The sequence below is a fragment of the Galeopterus variegatus genome, unplaced genomic scaffold (genome assembly GCF_000696425.1).
Source record: "Galeopterus variegatus unplaced genomic scaffold, G_variegatus-3.0.2 Scaffold1582, whole genome shotgun sequence".
NCBI classification, from domain to species: domain Eukaryota; kingdom Metazoa; phylum Chordata; class Mammalia; order Dermoptera; family Cynocephalidae; genus Galeopterus; species Galeopterus variegatus.
The window spans coordinates 33,967-57,138 of record NW_007727693.1 but is presented as its reverse complement, the minus strand read 5'-3'; the positions used below and the strand labels follow the sequence as shown (position 1 = coordinate 57,138).

Below are 23,172 nucleotides of genomic sequence, written 5' to 3'. Positions count from 1 at the left end.
GATTTACAAAAGAAATAGTGTATAATTTGTTTCAGAAATTTAAAATACAAACAACAGATCTTAAAAGACATTTTTGAATGGCAGAGAATCACAGCCACAATCAACGAAGTTTCTTGACCTTCTGTAACAGATTCATCATAGAGCTAAATGGAATGTGTGATGGTAAATAGACTCAACACTTGGTATTTATATGCTAACCAAGGATCCTAGAGAAGAGTTGGATATATGCACATTAAATCATATCTAAAAATAAAGGGATGTAATTGAGATTTTAGGATGAAATATACTCCAAAGACAGGCTCTTGGAAGTTAAGGGAGGATGAGTCTCATGAGAGATTTCTTTGAGAAGAAACAAACAAACAAACAAAAAAAAACAAAACAAGAGAGAAAGGCTTAAGGCATCTGAGAATGGGCCGAAATAGAAAAAAGAGAAAAGGTGACTGTCAGGAAATCAGTAGTCAAGTTTGCCATAATGGTGTCCCAGGGCAGCAATTAGAGTGGATCCTAAACCAAACGGCCAGAGGACACCTGGTGGTGGCACAGAGATGATAGTTCTGGGAAGGGACTTCTGCCCTCTGCTGAGGCTTGGGCTATTTAGGAAATGAGGATTAGTGCCTGAGAAAGGGTGAAGAATGCATCTTGGTCAAACTGCAGACAATGTGGGCTCTGAGGAACCTCGAGAAAACTATGGTCTGAATTATGAAGCAGCACATACCCAAGAGCCTGAACATGGAAGAGGTGATTTTTACTATACAGGCTAGTGGTTAGGACATGTGTCCTGGACTATGACTCCCTGGAATTGAATTGTGGCTCTGGCTCCTGTTCTGTCCATTGGCAAATTGTTTAACTTCACTGGGGTTTCAACTCATTAATATAAAAATGTAGGTAAAAATTCTTATAGAGCTGTTAGGAAGATTAAATATTTTATTATATGAAGGCCCTTAGAACAGGGCCTGACATCTAAGAAGCACCACATTAATGTTAGCTTTTATTATATGCCTTTCATATACTTAATGTTTGATGTTTAAATTGTATTTTCTTTTTAATAGCGCTTGTTTCACATTCAGATATTCTTAGAAGTGGGGAAGTGGGAATATGTCTTCTGCTTTACTTGGGAGAATTTGATGTAACTGACCAACATACTAATTAAGGTGGTATACAGGACAGTATGTAATTCAGTAATAAATTAAGTATAGCACAAACGATGACATGCTCTGTAGAATTATAGAAGAGTACTTCTGAATAATCAGAGTAGATTTTTCAGTAGAATATTCCAGAGTACTGGAATAATCAGAGAAGATTTCATGGATGTGGTACTAGTGGACTATCAAGAGATGTGTAGGATTGAAAGTGACAGCAGGCTCCCTCTTTGTTCCTGACATTTTACGATTCTGTGGGACCATTTCTGCCGAGGCTAGAAATGAGAGTTAAATAGGAATGAATGTGCATTGAGAAAATGCTCTACCCAGAAAAGGACTGATTTGGGAATGAGGAAGGGAGATGGATAAGTCTTGATAAAGACAATGAGATTAAAAAGTCCTAGGAAGTAAGAGATAGGAAATAGCAAGTCAAGGAAAGTTAATCGAACAGAGAAATGATATGTCCTCGTTTACATAACTAGATGCCTTTTAAGTCTGCAATGGTGAACAAGTTCTTTATCACAAAGTTGTTTGATTAACAGAACATACTACATAACACCTGCAAGTGGGAAGATTAGCCTGGCAGAGGTACGCAGGCAGGTTAATGAGGTGTCTCTCACCACCATGAGGTTCCTGGGGTCAGATCCACTTCCCACACTGGTTCATGTGCTCTTGGATGGGAAGGGGAGATGAGGCACCCTTGGCAAGCAAGCTCACCCGTATCCAAGATCATGCACTTCACAGATCTGGATGTGTCAGATGAAGTAGAGGGACTGGAAGGGATGGGACTCTGGCAGACAAAGCCTGTTTATATTTTTCCTTTGATCCAGGCCTGAAAGAGCTTTCTTCATCCAAATCAATGTATATCTTTGCCTTTTTTTTTTTTTAACTGGAAGGGGGAACTATTGGTAAACTGCAGCACTATAATTTCTCTGTCCAAGCAATGGCCCATTTCAAATGCCAGTCCTCCAGCCCAAGCACACATTTCTTCCCTCCACCTTTCTGGCCCTCTCCACGGTCCTCTCTGCCTCCCCACCCAGCCTGGCCAATGTGGCAATCATTGCGCCAGCCATGCTGCAGTCCACTGAAAAGAAAGGAGTCTCCCTCAGATCCTCTCCTGAAGAGATAACCTGAGGGGGTATTTTTGGTCGCATGTGAATGCACCCACACTGGATGGAGTTAAGTGGACCAGGGGTGGGCAGGAAGAGAGAAAGGACTGAATTCCTGCTGTTGTGGTCCCTGGAGCTGCCTTGAACTCCAAAGGACCTTCCAGGCTCTGTGACAGTTGTGTTTCTGCTCTTTAGGCTAAGTTGTTAGCCTTTCCTGGGTTTTCTCATTCAAGGTACCTGTTCCCATTAGTTAAAATAAGTTGATAATTCCTCATCTTTGAAACAAAGTGTCTTTGGCCACAGTCAATTGTCAACTAATATTTGTAATTATATTAGTAGATATAAACAAATATTTCTTTCAGAGGTACCTGAACTATTAAAGGGCAGGTTTTAAGACTGAAAAAACCTGCCAGATTCTTCTAATGAATCTCTAATAGAATTTAAAAACTAACTAGGTAGCAGGAAGGTATTTCTTTTTAACAAGGGCTCTGCCTGATGTTCCTTAACATTATACAATTTCAATTTTCCAGATATTGAATGCTGGAAAAACCCTGGACCAGAGGAATCAGAAGACTTGGGTCCTAGTCCTTGCTACTTCTGTTAATCTTGGGCAAGGCTCTTAAATTCTCTGGATCTTGATTTTCTCATTTGAATGTTTACTGTCAGAATAAGCTATCAGGGCTCTTCCAGCTGTAATATCCTATAATTCTGTCACATTGCTTCTATTCAACCACAAGGGTAGCCTATCCTTTAAAGTTTGTGAAGCAGAAATCTCTAAGACAAGTGAAATTCTCCAAGTGTGTAGGACGTCACCATGAAGCCTCACTACACCCTGGGAAAGGTTTTATTATGATTAATGTTTTCTTCAAAAACATACATTCCATTAAAAAGAATATATTCTGTGTTTATAAATTTCCAGTTAAAAAATATTGGAACAATTATAAATTAGACTCAAATAAGATTCACTATTAAGAGGCTACAGGAAAGAAAGAATGTTTTTCTCTGCTTAGTCTGTTTACTAAAAACATAATTATGGCTAACATCAATTGAGCACTAGGAAAGAAAGAATGATGTTTTTCTCTGCTTAGTCTGTTTACTAAAAACATAATTATGGCTAACATCAATTGAGCACCTAAAACATGCAAGGAATTAGGACATCCATCCAAAGAGGAAAGTTTAAAAGGATCTGATATTATAAAATCCACCAGTGTTTTGACAATGATTTGGGGTCTAACTGATATTCACCATATTCCACCCGGACTCTTACCATGATGAACACTCGTGTTTTCCCAGACTTAATAAAAATTAGATTAAAAATAGAAGACAGTCACAGGTCTTTGACCAAATATTCCAATATTTGTATTGTCTTACAGATGAAAGCAGAGAGCCCATATCTCATCATAAATCTCTTTTTCCAAATTGTTTTTCTGGACAGAGTTCAAGTAGAACAGACAATTTATTTATGTCAGCTCTTGCTCTTTTCAATGACCTCTCACTGAGCAATCTGTTAGATGAAGAGGCTGGTTAGCAAACAATAGCATACTACAGAAACACTGACTACGGCCTTTTCCTCTAAATTCACATTGCTCTCTTTCTGCTCTTTGCAAAAGAGGACACGAGGTGATTCTAGGAAGGATAGCTTCATACTGATTACTGGTCAACCTGAAATCATCTCAAATGTGACACATGTGTCTGCACACATGCATACATGTACATGCACGCTCACACAATCACAGCTGATCTTACCTGGTAAAATGACTTGTTGCTTCCAGGTTTGTGTCTTGTGGACGAAGATTATTATACACATATTTCAGGTCTTGGATTCCACTTAGCTCAGGCAATCCTGCATGTAGCATCTTAACAACAACAACAAAATTCCCCAAACCAAAAAGAAAAAGAATAAAGGCAGATAAAATCAAGCTTACTTAGTTAATTCTACTGGACAAACATAGAAACATGGTTGTATAGCAATACCTTTCAGTTTGTAAACATGAATAAATACAAGTTCATGCTTTTAAACCTCTCCTATTTAGTAGTAGAAGCAATAGAAATAATAACGATAATTGTAGAAAGAACCACTATAATTGGCAAAGTGCTTATAGATTAATAATTCAATTTTATTCTCATCACAAACCAATGAAGAAAGCATGATAAAATTATTATCCCCATGTCAGAATTTCTGGACCCACCATGTAAAATCTGATTTTCAGAAAGTCCCTTAACCTCTTTGAGCCTCCATTTTCTCATTTCTAAGGTAGGTATAAATATGCCCAACTTGATCTGGGAGAATTCAAATAACACATGAATAAGAGAGAGCCTTATTCATTACAAAATATCACACAAAAAATATATAATAATATCCACTTAAAGAGCAAAAGCTTAATCTCCAGAACATTGCAAGGGATAATGTCCAGGTCAAATGACGTATAAGCATAGAATATAAAACTCACCCCTCTTGTTTTTAATTCTATGTTCTTTCATGACTCCATGACTCATGCTATGAGAACACAGTCTTCCTAGTTAAGTGGTGACTGTATTTATTAAATAGCATTAAAACAATGAAATAATTAAGGATAAAATTATACAGGTATTTTGCTCTAATCTTTAGGAAGATATTATGCTTCTTTACATAATGTAGAATATGCTTCTTTACATAATGTAGAATATGCTTCTTTACATAATGTAGTGTAGAGATGTGCAGAGGGAATCAAGATACTTTCTTTAGAAAGAAATCCAGGATGGCTTTCTGAAACACAGGGTATCATGCAGGTGAGCGGCAAGAGACGGGGCCCAAAAGGCAATAGAGATGTGCAGAGGGAATCAAGATACTTTCTTTAGAAAGAAATCCAGAATGGCTTTCTGAAACACAGGGTATCATGCAGGTGAGCGGCAAGAGACGGGGCCCAAAAGGCAAGCAGAACACGATTCCACTTAGCTGGAATCCATTCAGCAATATTAAAGATTTGTACTTTATCCCAAAGGCAAGCGAAAACTTTTAATATGGGAATGAAATAATTGAATTGTGTTTTGGAAAGCTCATCATGGTTCCGTATGGAGAATGGATTAAGCGAGGCCAAATAAGAGGCTAGACTAGGAGACTGGTTAGGAGTGGAGATAAGTTATTGGATTTTAAATATATGTAGGAAGTAGAATTGTGAAAATTGGGTGATTGATTGGATGTACTGGGAAGGCTGAGAGAGGTCCAAAGCGTACAGCTGTAAATATGGATTTGGGAGTCATTAGCATATAGATGATAATAGAAACCAGGGAACTGGATCCATTAGTTCCAGAGAGTTGTCGAATGCCTTGCCTCATGGATGATCCATTCACATCTCAGGTTCATTATGTCTAAATTTGAGCAAATACTCTTCTCCTATAAAATTTTCCTCCTTTTCCCTGTTTCATATCTCCACTTCCCCTGTTACCACTTTCCAACTAGCAAGAAATACATATCTTTTTGATTTCCTCTTTTTCCCCGATTCCAATCATCGGTTACTTAATTCTATTACAAACACCTCAACAGTCTCTTGTATTCATACACTTTCCAACTAACAAGAAATACATATCTTTTTGATTTCCTCTTTTTCTCCGATTCCAATCATCGGTTACTTAATTCTATTACAAACACCTCAACAGTCTCTTGTATTCATTCCTTCTTTTCATGGTAAATACCATTGTTCTAGTTCAGCTCCTCATCTTCAGTTGTCTAGATTTCTTGAACAGCTCTCTCCTCGTTCTCCAGTCCCTATCTCTTTAATCACATTTACCTTTATCTGTATAAAATCCCAGCTAGATGATGGTACTCTTTCATTATAAACAAGCAAGCTTCGAATTTCTCAAGAGTCTATGCAGTAAAGCCTAAAATCCTCATTCAAAAATGCCTTCCACAATCTACCCATGATCTATCATTTCTGTCTTGCTTTCTACAGAGAGCTGCATCTGTACCACCAACTGGGTAAACCTGATTACCTTCATCTCCAACACCTCATGCCCAGGCTTTCAAAACCTCTGTACAAACTTATATTTTTCTCTCATCCAGGAATGCCTTTTCTCTCCCTCCTTGTCTACTGAAATTCTTTTTCAAGGCTCAATACTACTTAAATGCTACTTAAAAACTACTCCCCCCCTGGAACATCACTGATCCTCTTGATGAGATTTAATTACTGCTTTCTTCGTACAGCAATCGTAACTTGGTTCTGCTTCTTTCACAGTACTTATTGCTTCCTAGCTTTTACTACGTTTGTTCATATATATCTTTGTCACGTTAGGTTTTAACTTCTTTGAGAACAGGAAAAGGATTTTTATTCAACGTTGAATTGTCTATATTGTCTAACTTGGTGCTTTGTCAGGAGTTGAAAAGTAATGAACCTCTGTGGAAGAACGAATGCATGCGTGCCTGAATGAATGAACTGAACGAATGAAAAAATATCTGATGCTATTAGGCATTGAAAATCTAATAATAGCAAATTTAACACTGGCACTATACTTAACAAAATCAACCATAGGGAGACACATTTCTAACAACAATTAAAATCTGGATTAGGTTTTATGTGATCAGTTCTGTACTTAGAGTTCTAGAGACATCTGTGGGCTCATTGAGGCAGATTTATTCTTTATCACATATCATCATCCATTTTCTAAGAACAACCTTTTTCTCTAGGGTCTGAATTGCATTCTAGTTTCTCTGCATACCGTGAATTCACACCTGCTTGGTTAGAACTCTGTCAAACATTTCCTTGGGAAGTGGACCCTACACTTACTCCTTCCCCTGCTAACACACACACACACGTTACACACACACACACACACACACACACATATTACACACCAGCTTCCAAGTGCAGACTGCTTGAAGCCAGATGAACCAAGTTCTCTCCCCATCACATGGCTGACTAGAGGTAACAAGTGCTAAGTTTGCCCTTTTTCATGTGTCCCATTCCTTGGAGAGGAGGCTTTGAGTGTCGTGACTCTGCACATCACAAAGTAAGGATGGCCTCATAGCTGGGTCCACATGTCTGTTCTCTGACCCACAACAATGAGGTTCAAGTGCCTCCTAGCCTAGACTGCATGACTAACCACTTTAATTGGGGCAATAGGAAAGGGAAGGGGTGGCTAGGACAGATAATGAACAGATGCAGGTAATGAATAGGTAAGTCCCCTTTTAAAAGACAGAAACATTTTTAACATTGCTACTTCTGTTCTACTAAGTCCAATTTAATTTGATAGCTATGCTTAGGGAAGCAGACTCGCTTCCCCACTACACAGAAAAGTTAGAAAGATTTCTGCTGGGAAATATCTGATACAATAATGGGTGTGATAAACATTTTAAACTGGGTGAATGGTCCCTGTGTTCTTTGGGAGCCTTCCATAATAGTCGATATTGATTTTTTAATGAGAAAAAAAGCTGACGAAATATGGGCTTTTATGTTAGTGAACTCAGCCAGAAACACTCTTGGGTCTCCTACAGACGTTGCTTTTAAGCAAGATGGGAATTTCATGGATTATTTTTTCCTTGCTTTTCCCAGGAGTAAATAAAAAGCACTGCAGATATCTGAAAACGTTCTGCTTTCTACCAAGGATGAGCCATTAACTCCATAGTAGACCCCAATATGCCTGAGGCTCATAATCCTGGGTACTGACCATTCACAGAAGATAGAATTTATGACCCATGTTAAGTGTTTCTCAAGTTGTAACTGGGTCATGGTATAGTAAATGGAATTTTCTAAAAAAATTTAACGTAAGAGTCAGCTTAAGACAGAATTGAGGGAAGATATATTATATACATAAGTAGAAAATGGTCTTTTGCACATTTAAATTTGGTTTTTATTTTAAAAGAAGTTATACCAGAGAAAGTGTGTGCCTGAAACTTTCACCAAATGCTTTGATTATCTACAGAGTTCCATAAGATAAATACTTGAGAAGAAGAAAGAAATTAAAAGGTAAATGACCAGAAATTGAGGTAATAACACACTGCTATTTTACATGTATTTATTCATTGGTTTAATTGGTCCACATTGCTTCTGATTTCTATTTCAATTTCTGTGAAAGTCTATGTGTAAGATTATACACTTAATCTAAATTAGCACCTTCCACTGCCAAAGTTTCTTCCTCATCCTAAAGGTCAAGACTTAAATAATTAGAACATAGGGAGATTTTTGGATATACTACATACCAGAAACTTGCAAAAGCTTATTTTAATATTTGTGAGAAATTATTTTAATACTTGTGAATAAAATACCATATATGTACTTCTTTTAAATGAAATAAAATTGCATAAACTCTTTACTCTAATTATTGCTTAATGTAATGCTGAATCTTTTTTTAAAAGTATGTAGAAAAGTTTATTAAACAAGAGAAAAAAGCCCACCAATAGTTTTCTGAATCTATTTTTTCAAAAAGCTATCCTTTCACATTATTTTAATATGCTCAATTGTCATTCATCATAATTTTAGTGTCACCTGAGAAATAGCAAAAACTATATTTGTGCTTTTCTGTTTTGGGTTTATTTTTGAAATGTCTGTGGCTGGTAAAAGCAGTTAGAATTTGGTACTCCTCATATGTAGTTATTTATAGCACTGTTGACATTTAGAAATGCTAGGCACCCCAGTTACTTGTGTACACTAATTTTATCTTCCCTATTAAACTGAAAATTTTAAGACTCTAGATCTTATATGTTAATGTATCGTTGACATTTAGAAATGCTAGGCACCCCAGTTACTTGTGTACACAAATTTTATCTTCCCTATTAAACTGAAAATTTTAAGACTCTAGATCTTATATGTTAATGTATCTTTTATAGTTTCTGGCATACACTAAGTACTTAGGAGTTCATAGATTCATGAGCTAGACCCTCCTAGAGTTCAAGGGGACATTAGAGTTGAAGCTGCCTGCATATTTTTTATATAAATGAAGTCAAGATCGTGCATTTAGATTCTGTAGAGTTTCCTTTGTGCTATGGACACAGATTATCAACCATAAGCCATCTCATAATTGCAATATGGCCAACAGAAGTGGAAGATAGAATGCAGATCTAGCAACACACGTCATTGGCTATTATTGGAAAGCCAACCTGAAGATTTTGGAGATGGGCAGAATCTTAGATATCCAGTTTACGCAAAAGAAAACCAAAGTGTCTTTGTATATGAAGGACAAATTTATAATATTTTTAGAAATCCTCATTTTTCAAGGTAAAGAATACAAAGATAAGGTAGATATTTAGTTTGAAATTTAAAATAGGGATCCAAATAAAATCTTCACTGCAACAAAGTCAACATTTGACTAGAGGATACCATATTGGATAGTGCTCTTATAAATTAACAGGGATCTAGTATCATAACAGAAATTAATTGAACTCTACTTTATGGCAGGTATTGTGCTAATGCTTACTTAATATTAATTATCTATTAGTTTATTATGAAAGTTAAATCAATTAATACACATAAAGCATGTAGCACAGTACCTAGTCCAAGCAAAGCACGCACCAGTAGGTAATTTATTTAACAAACCTACAATGTAGATGCTATTTATTTAGTAGATAAGGAAACAGAGTATTTTTGGTGTTAAGTAACATGCCCTGAGGAATGTTTCCAGTAAAAGGCCAAGCTAGTATTCAAATCCAGGGAGGAATTTTTGTCATCTGAAAGCTCTAAGCTAGTAATTTCCTGTTGACTCCAAACCACGCTGATGAACCAAAGGTAGGTTTCTCTCTTAGAGTTTGCTGCAATTACTAGTGTGTATGTATGTGCCCAAAGGAATCACCACATCCTTCTCCCAGAAGATTTCTATCAGATCTTTTTTCCTTCACCCTTTCTTTGGATTGGATAGTGTAATGGAACATTAAAAATTTCTGTTGGTCAACAGAGAGTGCATAGGACCATTACTCAGTAGACCTGATGTAAATGTGTATGCGTACTTTCCAGTTGAGTTGCTAACAAATCACTTTACATTTTTGACCCTCACTTTCTTAATCTTGAAAATAGGCAAGTGCTCAAAGGCAGAGATTGAGACAAAGAACTGGGAAAGATCTTTGCCTGCTTTACAACATTAGGTTGTCAATGATGTATAAACAATACAGTATTTTTAAGGCACTTTTGAAAAATGCTAATGCATAATACAACTGAAAGCATTTTTTTCTAAATTACTGTCTTTGAACGTTAGTTAAAATATACTCAGATAATCCCTGAAAGCATCAATATTGTTGTGAATAGGAATATTTACACAATAACCGTGTACGACATATTGAATTATTAAGAAATGTGCTTATAACTCGTGCAATGGTACTCTGTTCTTTCCTTTCTGTTTTGAGTAGCTCTTTGGGGGAATCTCCAAACCATTAGCAAAAATGGACTACTGAAAGACAGACATAAATGAAGCTTATTATTTTTGCTATTTCCTCAAAGGACTTACCATTTCTAGCAGGTTCAAGAGTAGTCGGCTATGCTTTCTTACAATATTATAAGCTCGACAGCAAAGCTCCACAAAATCTTGGAAATGCTGTGGATTTTTCCCACCTTCTGTAATAAAGTACTCCATCTCTGAAGTAAAAATAAAAGGTGCTCTGTCCCTGTAAACCAAAGCAATAGCAATCATAAACAGGAGGAGAAATGGCTTATAGCATTAAATTAGTTACAACTTATTTCCATTTGAATTTTCTTTCTACTCTAATGGATGAACCTTTTTCACTGTGGGTCAGTTGAAGAAACTTGCTAATTGTAGGCTTTGAATAACTGGGCTTCATCACAGAGGAGCATTATTTAATAACGTTGACTTATATTATCTCAAATGTTTAATTCCAAATTATGTTTGGATGAGAATATTATTCATTAAAAATAATATAAGGGCCAATTGATAATGAAGGTGATATTTTTGCAAAGCCTTTACGGAAAGTATATTTACTGCTAAATTTTGAAAAGATAGAACTGATCATGGGTTTGAGCGCATAGTATTTTAAATAACTTTTTTTTTTTTTCTTAGAAGATATGCTGATCTTTTAGGAAAAAATTCTGGTGAAAGCTAAGATATTGTAATGACAAGTTTATTCAGAAGGCAATATAGGAGAAAAACAGATTTTACTAATTCACTGTCATATGTTTAATAAACTTAGAAGATATGCTGATCTTTTAGGAAAAAATTCTGGTGGAAGCTAAGATATTGTAATGACAAGTTCATTCAGAAGGCAATATAGGAGAAAAACAGATTTTACTAATTCACTGTCATATGTTTAATAAAGGGGACAAAAGAGCTATATTTCATTTCACACTAGACCCAGTAAATCTTGAAGAGAAAGGAGGAATATGAGACCAGGTTAATATGTAAGTAATATCACCCCCTGTAGTCTCCAGGATGGAAAAACAGGAAAATGAAGGACCAGGGAGAAGATGGTCCTGTTTCCCCCACCTTTGTAAGTTTTTTTTCTCATGCTATTTGAGACATGGACAGCCCTGAGATAAAGTGTTAGCACATATAATAAACACCAGCAGAGGGAGGGTTAGAAACCCCTGTCTTTGATGAGGTCTCACCCATAGAATAAGAACCATGATGAGACAGAGTTTTGATACCAAATTGGCCTAAGGTCTTCTAGAAGCACTTGAGATGGGAATACAGTTTTCAGTAAAAAGTTATTTGAAAAAAAATATTTTTGAATGAATTAAAATAAAACATATTTTAAAGCTGAGCCTAACAGCCTAGATACAAGTAAGGTTAGGTCAAGTCGTAATTGAAAAAAAGTCATGGATTATTGTGGGAGTCTCAATTACTTTTTAATAATAAAGTATAATTATGTTCTTTATCATTGCTATGCTTAGCTATTTTAATAAGAATATAATAAAGTGGGAAATCCCACTAATTTAAGTTAACTGGACCTTTTGAAAGTATGGTTATTCAAATCAGAAAGCCACAACTCAGGCATTTTATGGCATATCTTGGGCAATGGCCTCTAACTGCAGGCAAAGTATTTAAAAGAAAATAACCTACCTCCTTTTGGCTGTGGTTATTTTATTTTATTTTAAAATTTTACTTTGTAATCCATGCTACCATTAAGTGTCCAGAGGAAAGGCTGGAATACTAATACCTTCACTCAGCTTTGTATTTATACATTCAACAAAATTTGTTCAGCACCTACACTGAGGAGTGTATCTTAAGTCCAAATTCTTAAATTTTTGCTCAAAATCCTATTATATTTGGCTTTCATTGACTTATCCAACCTATAGTCTATGAATTCACTTTAAAAATCCTTTACTTCAGTCAAGCTGGCAGAAGAGATGTTGGAAACAGGAGACATAGCATAGGTTCTCATTTCTGGACCTGCTGTGTCTAGATTTCCTTATCTCTAAAACGGGTAGATAGGTATCTGGGGACTTCAGCAGCTCCAGGCAGCATTCTGCCAGACTTTCAGGTGGCAGAAAGTGCACCTCAGTACCCCAGAAGCTGCAGGCAGCCCCTGCCACTGCTGCAGACACCACTGCCACATGGGTGGTCCACCACAGCCACCTCCACAACTACTTCCACTGCAAGCGTGGCTCAATGCCACAGCAGCATCCACTACTGCCATTCAGGCAGCCAAGAGACCACTCAACTTCACTGACAAAGGAGATACAGCAGCAGAGCCTGGAGAAAGAGGCAAACAAGTGCAGCCCCACAACTCAGGAGGCCAAACCCACAGGGGGAATTATGCTGCTACATATGGTTGCACACCTGGGGGTGGGAAGTATGTGTACAGCCCACACGGCTGCCTTGATCCTGGGACAGACACATACAGAATCCACCAAGAGCGCAGAAACCAGGATACCCAAACACAGCAAGGAAGAGAATTCCCAATTAACACCAACCCATCCCCGACCCAGGGGAAGCAAGGACACAGGAAGAGCTTCTGCCTATAGAAAAGAGGAAAGAGAAACCCTGCCCAGGGTCACCTATTCAAACTGAGGAGCTCCAATATATCTCAGTGTACCCTTCAGGGTTTCAGTAAACTAATGGTGTGTCAACAAGTTTGCCCATGGTCACCCACCAAGCCAAAGACTGTCAGGGCACACAGGTGCTTCTCCCAAGAACTTGAGAGCTTGCCCACACCCCTAACAAACCAGCACAGTGTCACTAATCTCAGCAAGGAATCACTAAGTGCCCCAGTGCCTATGCCATGGAGGCACTCACACATAACTCCAGCGCTGAATATGGCCATATTACCCACACAGAGACTGTACTATGGCATCTACCTGGAACCAATGCTAAAACACATTACTCAATGGTCAATATAAAGCACATCTACAGGAAGAAGTCTGTCTCTTCAAAGTCCACTACAAAGTAATAGAAGAGGCAACTGCTCTACCAGATGACTTGTCATCAACATAGAGATAATAGAAGTATGAAAAAATAAGAAAATATCACACAAACAAAGGAATGCTGTAATTCTCAAGTACCAGACCCCATAGAGGAGGAATCCCTTGAAATGACTGAATAGGAATTCCAAGCAGCAATCTTAAAGAAACTCAATGAGATACAAGGAGACTCAATTAGACAACACAATGAAATGAGAAAAAGTATCCAAAATATGAAGGAGGAAATTTACAAAGAGATTAATACCTTAAAGAAGAATGCAGAACTCTTGGAACTGAAGGGTACATTCAATGAAATAAAAAACACAACTGAGAGCTTAAGCAGTAGGTTAGACAGAAGAAATAATTTCTTATCTTGAAGATGATCTTTTTGAAATAATGAGGGCAGACAAAAAAAAAAGAATTTTAGAAAATGAAGAAAATCTAAGAGAACTAGCAGACAATCTTAAGGACACAAACATCCAAATCATGGGTGTTAGGAAGAGGAAGAGAAAGGAAAAGTCATTGAAAACTTATTCAAAGAAATAATAGCAGAAAACTTCCCAGATATAGGGAGAGACACAAACCTTCAGATCCAGGAGGCTCAAAGATCCCCAAACACATTAAATCCAAAAAGATACTCTCTGAGACACAGTGTAGTCAGATTGGCAAAACTCAAAGACAAACAGAGAGTCTTAAAAACAGCAAGAGGAAAGTGTCAAGGCACTTAAAAGGGAGTCTCCATCAGAATTAAGGCAGACTCCTCAACAGAAACTCTACAAGCCAGAAGAGATGGGATGATGTATTCAAAATGCTAAAAGAAAAAAAACTCTGCAACCAAGAATACTATACTCAGCAAGGCTATCCTTCAGAAATGAGGGAGAAATAGTGTATTTCCCAGATAAACAAAAACTGCTGTAGTTCACCAACACATGACCAGCCTTGCAAAAAATCCTCAAGGGAGTCAATATTCTGGAATCCAAAAAATGAAAATCAGTACATACTCAACCAAGAATACTATACTCAGTAAGGCTATCCTTCAGAAATGAGGGAGAAATAGTGTATTTCCCAGACAAACAAAAACTGCTGTAGTTCACCAACACATGACCAGCCTTGCAAAAAATCCTCAAGGGAGTCAATATTCTGGAATCCAAAAAATGAAAATCAGTACCATGAATACACAAGAAGAACAAAACCTACTGGTAGAACAAAAATACAAGAAAGAGAAAGAACTATGTCTTACAATCCCCAAAACCCAACAGATATTGAAGACAAACAATAAAAGGGGAAAAAAAGAACAAAAGATATTTAAAACATCCAAACAAAAATTAATAAAATGCAAGGAGTAAGACATTACCTTTCAATAACAACACTGAATGTAAAAGGATTAAATTCTCCACTCAAAAGACATGGACTGACTGATTGGATTAAAAAGCTAGAACCAACTACATGCTCTCTTCAAAAAACTCATCTCACCTATAAAGACACACATAGACTAATACTGAAGGGATGGAAATGATATACCATGCAAATAGAAACCAAAAATGAGCAGGAGTAGCTATTCTTATATCAAAGTAGACTATAAACCAAAAATCATAAAAAGAGACAAAGAAGGCCATTATATAATGATAAAGGGATCTATCCACCAGGAAGACATAACAATCATAAATATATATGTACCCAATGCTGGAGCATCCAGATATATAAAGCAAACACTATTAGGCCAAAAGAAAGAGATAACCCCCAGAATGATAATAGTAGGGGACCTGAATCCCTGTCTCTCAGCGTTGGACAGATCATCTAGGCAACAAACCAATAGAGAAACACAGGATTTAAAGTACACAATATCAATTGGACTGGCAGATATCTACAGAACATTTCATTCAACAACTACAGAATATACACTCTTCTCAGCACATGGAACATTCTCCAAGATAGACCACATGTGAGGTCACACAGCAAGTCTCAGTAACTTTAAAAAAATCAAAATTATCTCAACTACCTTTTCAGACAACAATGTATTAAAACTACAAGTGAATAACACATGAAATTTAGGACTCTATCCAAATACATACAAATTAAACAACAGGTCCCAGAAAGACCTGGGGGTCCAAAAAAGAAATTAAACATGAAATCAAAAAGTTCTTGAAACTAATAATATAAAGTAATAAAATAAAGACACATCATACCAAAACCAATGAGATTCAGCATAAACAGTACTAAGAGGGAAGTTTATTGCAATAAAAGCTTACATCAAAAGAATAGAAAGATTTCAAATAAATAACCTAACACTACACCTCAAAGAACTATAAAAAGAAGAAGGATCCAATTCCAAAATTAGTAGATGGAAAGAAATAATTAAGATCAGAGCAGAACGAAATGAATTAGAGACCCACAAAATGATACAAAAGATAATGAAACAAAAACAAGGATTTTCGAGAGGATAAACAAAACAGACAAACCATTAGCTAGGCTAACTAAAAAGAAAAAAAAAAAGAGTGAAGACCCAAATAATAAAAATCGGAACTGAGAAAGGAGACATTATGACCTATGCCATAGAACTATAAAGAATCATGAGAGACAATTATAAACAATTATGCTAATAAATTTGAAAACCTAGAGGAAATGGATAAATTTCTGGATGCATACAAACTCCTGAGACTGAACTAAAAAGAAATAGAAAACCTGAACAGCCCGGTAATGAGCAATGAGATTGAAGCAGTAATCAGCAGCCTCCCTACATAGAAAAGCCCAGAACCAGATGGTGTTACTGCTGAATTCTACCAAACCTTTAAAGAAGAATTAATACCAATTCTTTTCAAACTATTCCAAAAAATTGAAACAGGCCATTCTCCAAAACTCATTCTATGAGGCCAGTATCATGAAGACAACAAGACCAGACAAAGATACAACAAGAAAAGGATAAAGAATACTACAAACCAATATCTTTGATGAACATAAATGCAAAAACCCTAAACAAAATATTAACAAACTGAATACACCAACATATCTAAAAAATTATGCACCACATTAGGTGGGATTCATCCCAAAGATGTAGGGATGATTTGACGTACGCAAGTCAATAAATGTGATGCATCACATCAAAAAAATCAAAGACAAAAACCATATTACTATGTCAATAGAGGCAGAAAAAGCATTTGACAAAAGTCAACAGTTCATGATAAAGACACACAGCAAATTAGGTATAGAAGGAAAGGATCTCAATATAATAAAAGCCAGATATGACAAGCCCCTCCACCAATGTCATCCTGAAAAAAAACCTTTCAGCTTCTCCCTTAAGAACAGGAACAAGACAAGGATGCCCACTCTCACCACTCCTATTTAACATAGTATTGGAAGTACTAGCCAGAGCAATCAGCTAAGAGAAATAAATAAAGGGCATCCAGATTAGAAAAGATGAAACCAACCTGTCCCTGTTTCCAAATGACATGATCTTATTTAAAGAAAAACCTAAAAAATCTACAAAAAGAACTCTTGAAGCTGATAAATTATTTCATCAAAGTTACAGGATACAAAATCATTATGCAAAAATCAGTTGTGTTTTTATACTTCAATAACAAAACTTCAAAAATGAAATCAAAAAAGCAAACCCATTTATAATAGTAACCAAAAAGATAAAATACCTAAGAATAAACTTAACCAAGGAGGTGAAAGATCTCTACAATGAGAACAGATCAGTGCTGAAAAAATTTAAAGAATATACAAAAAGATGGAAAGACATTCCATGCTCTTAATTTGGAAGAATCAACATTTTGAAAATGTCCATACTACCCAAAGTGATCTACAAATTCGATGCAATCCCCATCAAAATACTAATGACATTCTTCACAGAAATAGAAAAAACGATTCTAACATTCATATAGGACAACAAAAGACCCTGAATAGCCAAAGCAATCTTGAGCAAAAATAAATAAACAGACAAACAAACAAACAAATAAATAAAGCCAGAGGTATAACACTACCTGACTTTAAATTATACTACAAAGCTATTGTCACCCAAACAGAATGGTACTGGCATAAAAGCAGACATTTGGAACAATGCAACAGAATAGAGAACCCAGAAATTAACACACAAACTTACAGTCAACTGATCTTCAACCAAGGAACCAAGAACATACATTGGGGAAAAGACTGTCTCTTTAATAAATGGTTCTGGGAAAACTGGACATCCATATGTAGAAAAATGAAACTGGACCTGTAATTCTTACCATGTACCAAAATCAACTTAAAATGGATTAAAAACTTAAATATAAGATCTGAAACTATAAAACTCCTCAAAGAAAACATATAGGAAACACTTCAGGAAGTAGAAATGGGCAAAGATTTTATGAATATGACCCCAAAAGTACAGGCAACAAAAAGAAAAATAAACAAATGGGATTATATCAAACCAAAAAGCTTATGCACAGCAAAAGAAACAATTAATACAGGGAAAAGACAACCAACAGACTGGGAGAAAATATTTACAAACTATGCATCTGACAAAGGATTTATATCCAGAATATACAAGAAACTCAGACAACTTAACAGTAAAAACCAAATAACCTGATTAAATAATGGGCAAAGGATCTGAATAGTATTTGTCAAAAGAAGATGTACAAATGGCCAACAGACACACGAAAATATGCTCAACATCACTAAGGTAGGGAAATGCAAATCAAAATCACATTGAAATATCATTCCACCCCAGTTAAACTGGCTGTTGTCAAAAAGAATAACAAATGCTGGTGAGGATATGGAGAAAAGGGAACCCTTCTACACTGTTGGTGGAAGTGTAAATTGGTGCAGTCATTATGGAAAACGGTATGGAGGCTCCTTAAATAATTACAGATAGAACTGCCATATGATCCAGTAGTTCCACTGCTGGATATATACCCAAAGATATGAAAATCCTCATGTCGAAGCCATATCTGTACCCCTGTGTTTATTGCAGATCTATTTTCAATAGCCAAGAGTTGGAACCAATGTAAATGTCCATCATTGCATGACTGGATAAGGAAAATGTGCTATATATACTCAATGGAATACTACTCTACCATATAAAAGAGTGAAATACTGCCATTCACAGCAACATGGATGAACTTAGAGAAAATCATGCATGTTAAGTGAAATAAGCCAGACACAGAAACAGAAATCCTGCATGTTCTCATTCATAAGTGGGACCTAAAAAATAAATATAAAAAAGGAAAGATATAACAATTGCAATAATACACTGAACTTCCAAAAGGATAGAACAGAACTGAGTTTACCAAAAGTGGGACAAGTGGGGTTGGGGGTGGGGGGGTGCAGGAAGAAAGGAGGGTAAGGGTGGAACTAGTAAAGAGCCACAAAAAATGATTACATTGTTGAATATACTAATAATTATCCTGATTTGAGCATCACATATTGCACACAGGTAATGATATTCAACTCTTTACCCCACAGAAATGTACAATAAACTATGTTGCAATAAAAAAGAGATGACACAAAAAAATATTTACAAAATCAACAAATATGTACTGAGCTCCTTCTATGTGCCAGGCTCTGCTCTAGACCCTGGGGCTACAGCCAGAAACCATACCACCTTTGTCCTTGCCAGTATTGACAGAGCTGTAGGGCCTGAGGCAAAAGGAAGTGTGGCCCCTGTACACACTTATCAAAACTTTTTGTTATTTTTGTATTTTGAATCAAGTGGATAAAGTTAATAAAAGCAGTACAATTTAAAAAAATGACTATATATATATATATATATATATAAATATATATATAAGTCCTTTGTTGACCAATCTGTTCCTGCCATTGTCAATGCTCATAAAGTTCCCCTGCAGAGACGTAATGGCCACTTGGACCTGGGAATTGTAGGCTTGTTTGAAACTGTTCCCATTGCACATTAATGCAGGGCTGTAAAATAACAACCTGTCTTTATTTAAATTTTGATTTTATTTTCTTATCAGTTTTCTGGCATTAATTTTGGTTTTTAAATGTTGCATTAAAATATGATTTATCTTTATTTTCTGACACTCACTTAAATGTTGTGCCTGATGTACCCTAATCCAGGTCCTGGTGCCGTATTTCACAGAGTTTACATTCAACTGTATGTATGTTGGTGGGGGGGGGGGGGCAATAAACAATAAACATTTAACATGTCAAAAAAAAAAAAAACAGGCTGGAGAACTCAGAAGTCAATCCATGTACTTACAGCCAACTGATGTTTGACAAAGGCAACAAGAACAGACAGTGGGGGAAAGACTGCCTCTTCAATAAATGCTTCTGAGAAAACTGGATGTGCATATGCAGAAGAATGAAACTGGACCCAAACCTCTCACCATTTATGAAAATCAACTCAAAATGGGTTAAAGACTTAAATATAAGATCTGAAACAATAAAACTCTTAAAACATATGGGAAGCACTTTATGAATATAACCCCCAAAGCACAGGCTACAAAAGGAAAAACAAACAAATGGGATTGTATTAAACTAAAAAGCTTATGCATAGCAAAAGAAACAATTAACAGAGCAAAAAGACAACCTACAGAGTGAAGAAAATATTTGCAACTATGCATAGACAAAGGACTAATATCTGGAATATACAAAGAACTCAAACAACTTAACAGTAAAAAACCAAATAACCTGATTAAAAAGTGGGCAAAGGAGCTGAAAAGGTATTTCTCAAAGAAAGATATACAAATTGCCAACAGACACATGAAAAAATGTTCAACATCACTGAGCATTAGGGAAATGTAAATCAAAACCACATTGAGTTATCATCTTACCCCATCTAGCCTGGCCATTATCAAAAAGATAGAGAATAATAAATTCTGACAAGGATGTGGAGAAAGGGGAACCCTTCTGCACTGTTGGTGGGACTGTAAATTGGTGCAGCCATTATGGAAAGCAGTATAGTGGTTCCTGAAACAACTACAGATAGAACTGCCATACGATCCAGCAATCCCACTGCTGGGTATTTACCCAAAAGAATGGAAATCATCATGTTGAAGCCATATCTACACCCCCATGTTTATCACAGCTCTATTTACAATAGCGAAGAGCTGGATCCAACTTAAATGCCTATCAATGAATGAGTGGTAAAGAAAATGTGGTATATACACACAATGGAATACTACTCTGCCATAAAAAAGAACAAAATACTGCCATTCGCAGCAACATGGATGAACTTAGAGAAAATTATGTTAAGTGAAATAATCTTAGCACAGAAAGAGAGATACTAAGTCCTCATTCATAAGTTTGAGCTATAAAAATGAACAAATGAAAAAAAGAAAGAAGGATACAACAACCATGATAATATATTGAGCTTTCAAAAAGAGAGAACAGAACTGAGACCAGCAGAGGTGAGAAAGGATGAGGGTGAAGGGGGATTAGTAAGAAATTGGTAAAGGACCACAAAAAAATATCCCTTCTGCACTGTTGGTGGGACTGTAAATTGGTGCAGCCATTATGGAAAGCAGTATAGTGGTTCCTGAAACAACTACAGATAGAACTGCCATACGATCCAGCAATCCCACTGCTGGGTATTTACCCAAAAGAATGGAAATCATCATGTTGAAGCCATATCTACACCCCCATGTTTATCACAGCTCTATTTACAATAGCGAAGAGTTGGATCCAACCTAAATGCCTATCAATGAATGAGTGGTAAAGAAAATGTGGTATATCTACACAATGGAATACTACTCTGCCATAAAAAAGAACAAAATACTGCCATTCGCAGCAACATGGATGACTTAGAGAAAATTATGTTAAGTGAAATAATCTTAGCACAGAAAGAGAGATACTAAGTCCTCATTCATAAGTTTGAGCTATAAAAATGAACAAATGGAAAAAAGAAAGAAGTATACAACAACCATGATAATATATTGAGCTTTCAAAAAGAGAGAACAGAACTGAGACCAGCAGAGGTGAGAAAGGATGTGGGTGAAGGGGGATTAGTAAGAAATTGGTAAAGGACCACAAAAAAATGATTACACTGTGTAAGGTTGAATATACTAATTATACTGGTTTGAGCATCCCATATTGCACACANGGTTCCTGAAACAACTACAGATAGAACTGCCATACGATCCAGCAATCCCACTGCTGGGTATTTACCCAAAAGAATGGAAATCATCATGTTGAAGCCATATCTACACCCCCATGTTTATCACAGCTCTATTTACAATAGCGAAGAGCTGGATCCAACTTAAATGCCTATCAATGAATGAGTGGTAAAGAAAATGTGGTATATACACACAATGGAATACTACTCTGCCATAAAAAAGAACAAAATACTGCCATTCGCAGCAACATGGATGAACTTAGAGAAAATTATGTTAAGTGAAATAATCTTAGCACAGAAAGAGAGATACTAAGTCCTCATTCATAAGTTTGAGCTATAAAAATGAACAAATGAAAAAAAGAAAGAAGGATACAACAACCATGATAATATATTGAGCTTTCAAAAAGAGAGAACAGAACTGAGACCAGCAGAGGTGAGAAAGGATGAGGGTGAAGGGGGATTAGTAAGAAATTGGTAAAGGACCACAAAAAAATATTTACACTGTGTAAGGTTGAATATACTAATTATACTGGTTTGAGCATCCCATATTGCACACAAGTATTGATATTCAGCAGTGTCCCCCACAGATATGTATAATCAATTATGTTTCAATAAAAAACTTATAAAGAAATGGGTAGATAATAATCAGCTCTTAGAATTGCCATGAAGATTAACAAGGAAGATGTTCATAAATGCCTAACACATAGAGCTGCACACGTGCGAACTGCTGTGATGAGAGAGAGGCTCTATGCAGAGGGTACAGACTGCCGGCACTGTTGGTCAGGTTTCACATCATGGTTCTACCACTTACTAACTCTGTGACCTTGGGCAAGTGACTTAATCTCCTCTCTGTACCTTAATCTCCTTCTCTGTAAAATGGGGATGAGAGCACTTGATTCCTGGGATTGCTGAGAGAATTAAATGGGTTAAAGCAGGTAAAAGTGCCTAGAACACAGCCTAGCACACAGTAAGCACTCAACAAGTTTTAGATATTGTTAGTCTCAAACAGCCAAGAGTGTTCTCAAAGCTGAACCTTGTTATAGCTAAATCTCCATCTCTCTTCAAAAATGCCTTCAGTAAAATTCCATCCTTACTTCAAGGTTTACTTTACTCCCAGTTTATCACTGTAATGTCTCTGGCTGCATAAGCCCTTAAGTGGACTTTTGAATTTGGTAGCATTTTTATGTATCACTCTCCCATGCAGTCATCACTATTGCAAAAATTTTAGTAGCACTTAGCAAAATTCTAGACTTCTGTAATCAGCAAAAAATCTTAATTTATATATAACAATTTCCCAGTAGCCCCCCCCCCATGTTTACCATATTGAATAGAATTTTGGAAATAATTTTGGAAAAGATTTATATTTTACAACTTTCTGAAAATTTCTTTTCTAATATGATGGATATGCTTTTCTCTCTTCAATAATAAAAACTGATTTCTTTTGGAACGTTTATGTAGTTATGCTCAAGTTCATGAGGCAACACATTTTCTTCTTCCATGGTAACCACTATTACAAATCAGAAGCAGAAACACCATAACAGAAAGTCAAATACACACACACA

At 36.2% G+C, this 23,172-nt stretch overlaps 1 protein-coding gene across 1 annotated transcript in view; it reads right to left on the bottom strand.

The window, feature by feature from the left end:
- PIK3C2G (phosphatidylinositol-4-phosphate 3-kinase, catalytic subunit type 2 gamma) overlaps positions 1 to 23,172 on the bottom strand; it is a gene marked incomplete at its 5' end in the record, with an annotated part of 147,567 nt that overhangs the window by 95,763 nt on the left and 28,632 nt on the right. The window contains 2 exons of the mRNA XM_008577815.1: positions 3,995 to 4,104; positions 10,655 to 10,811. Of these exons, the coding sequence (XP_008576037.1) occupies positions 3,995 to 4,104; positions 10,655 to 10,811 (267 nt within the window). The remainder of the gene's footprint in view (positions 1 to 3,994; positions 4,105 to 10,654; positions 10,812 to 23,172) is intronic.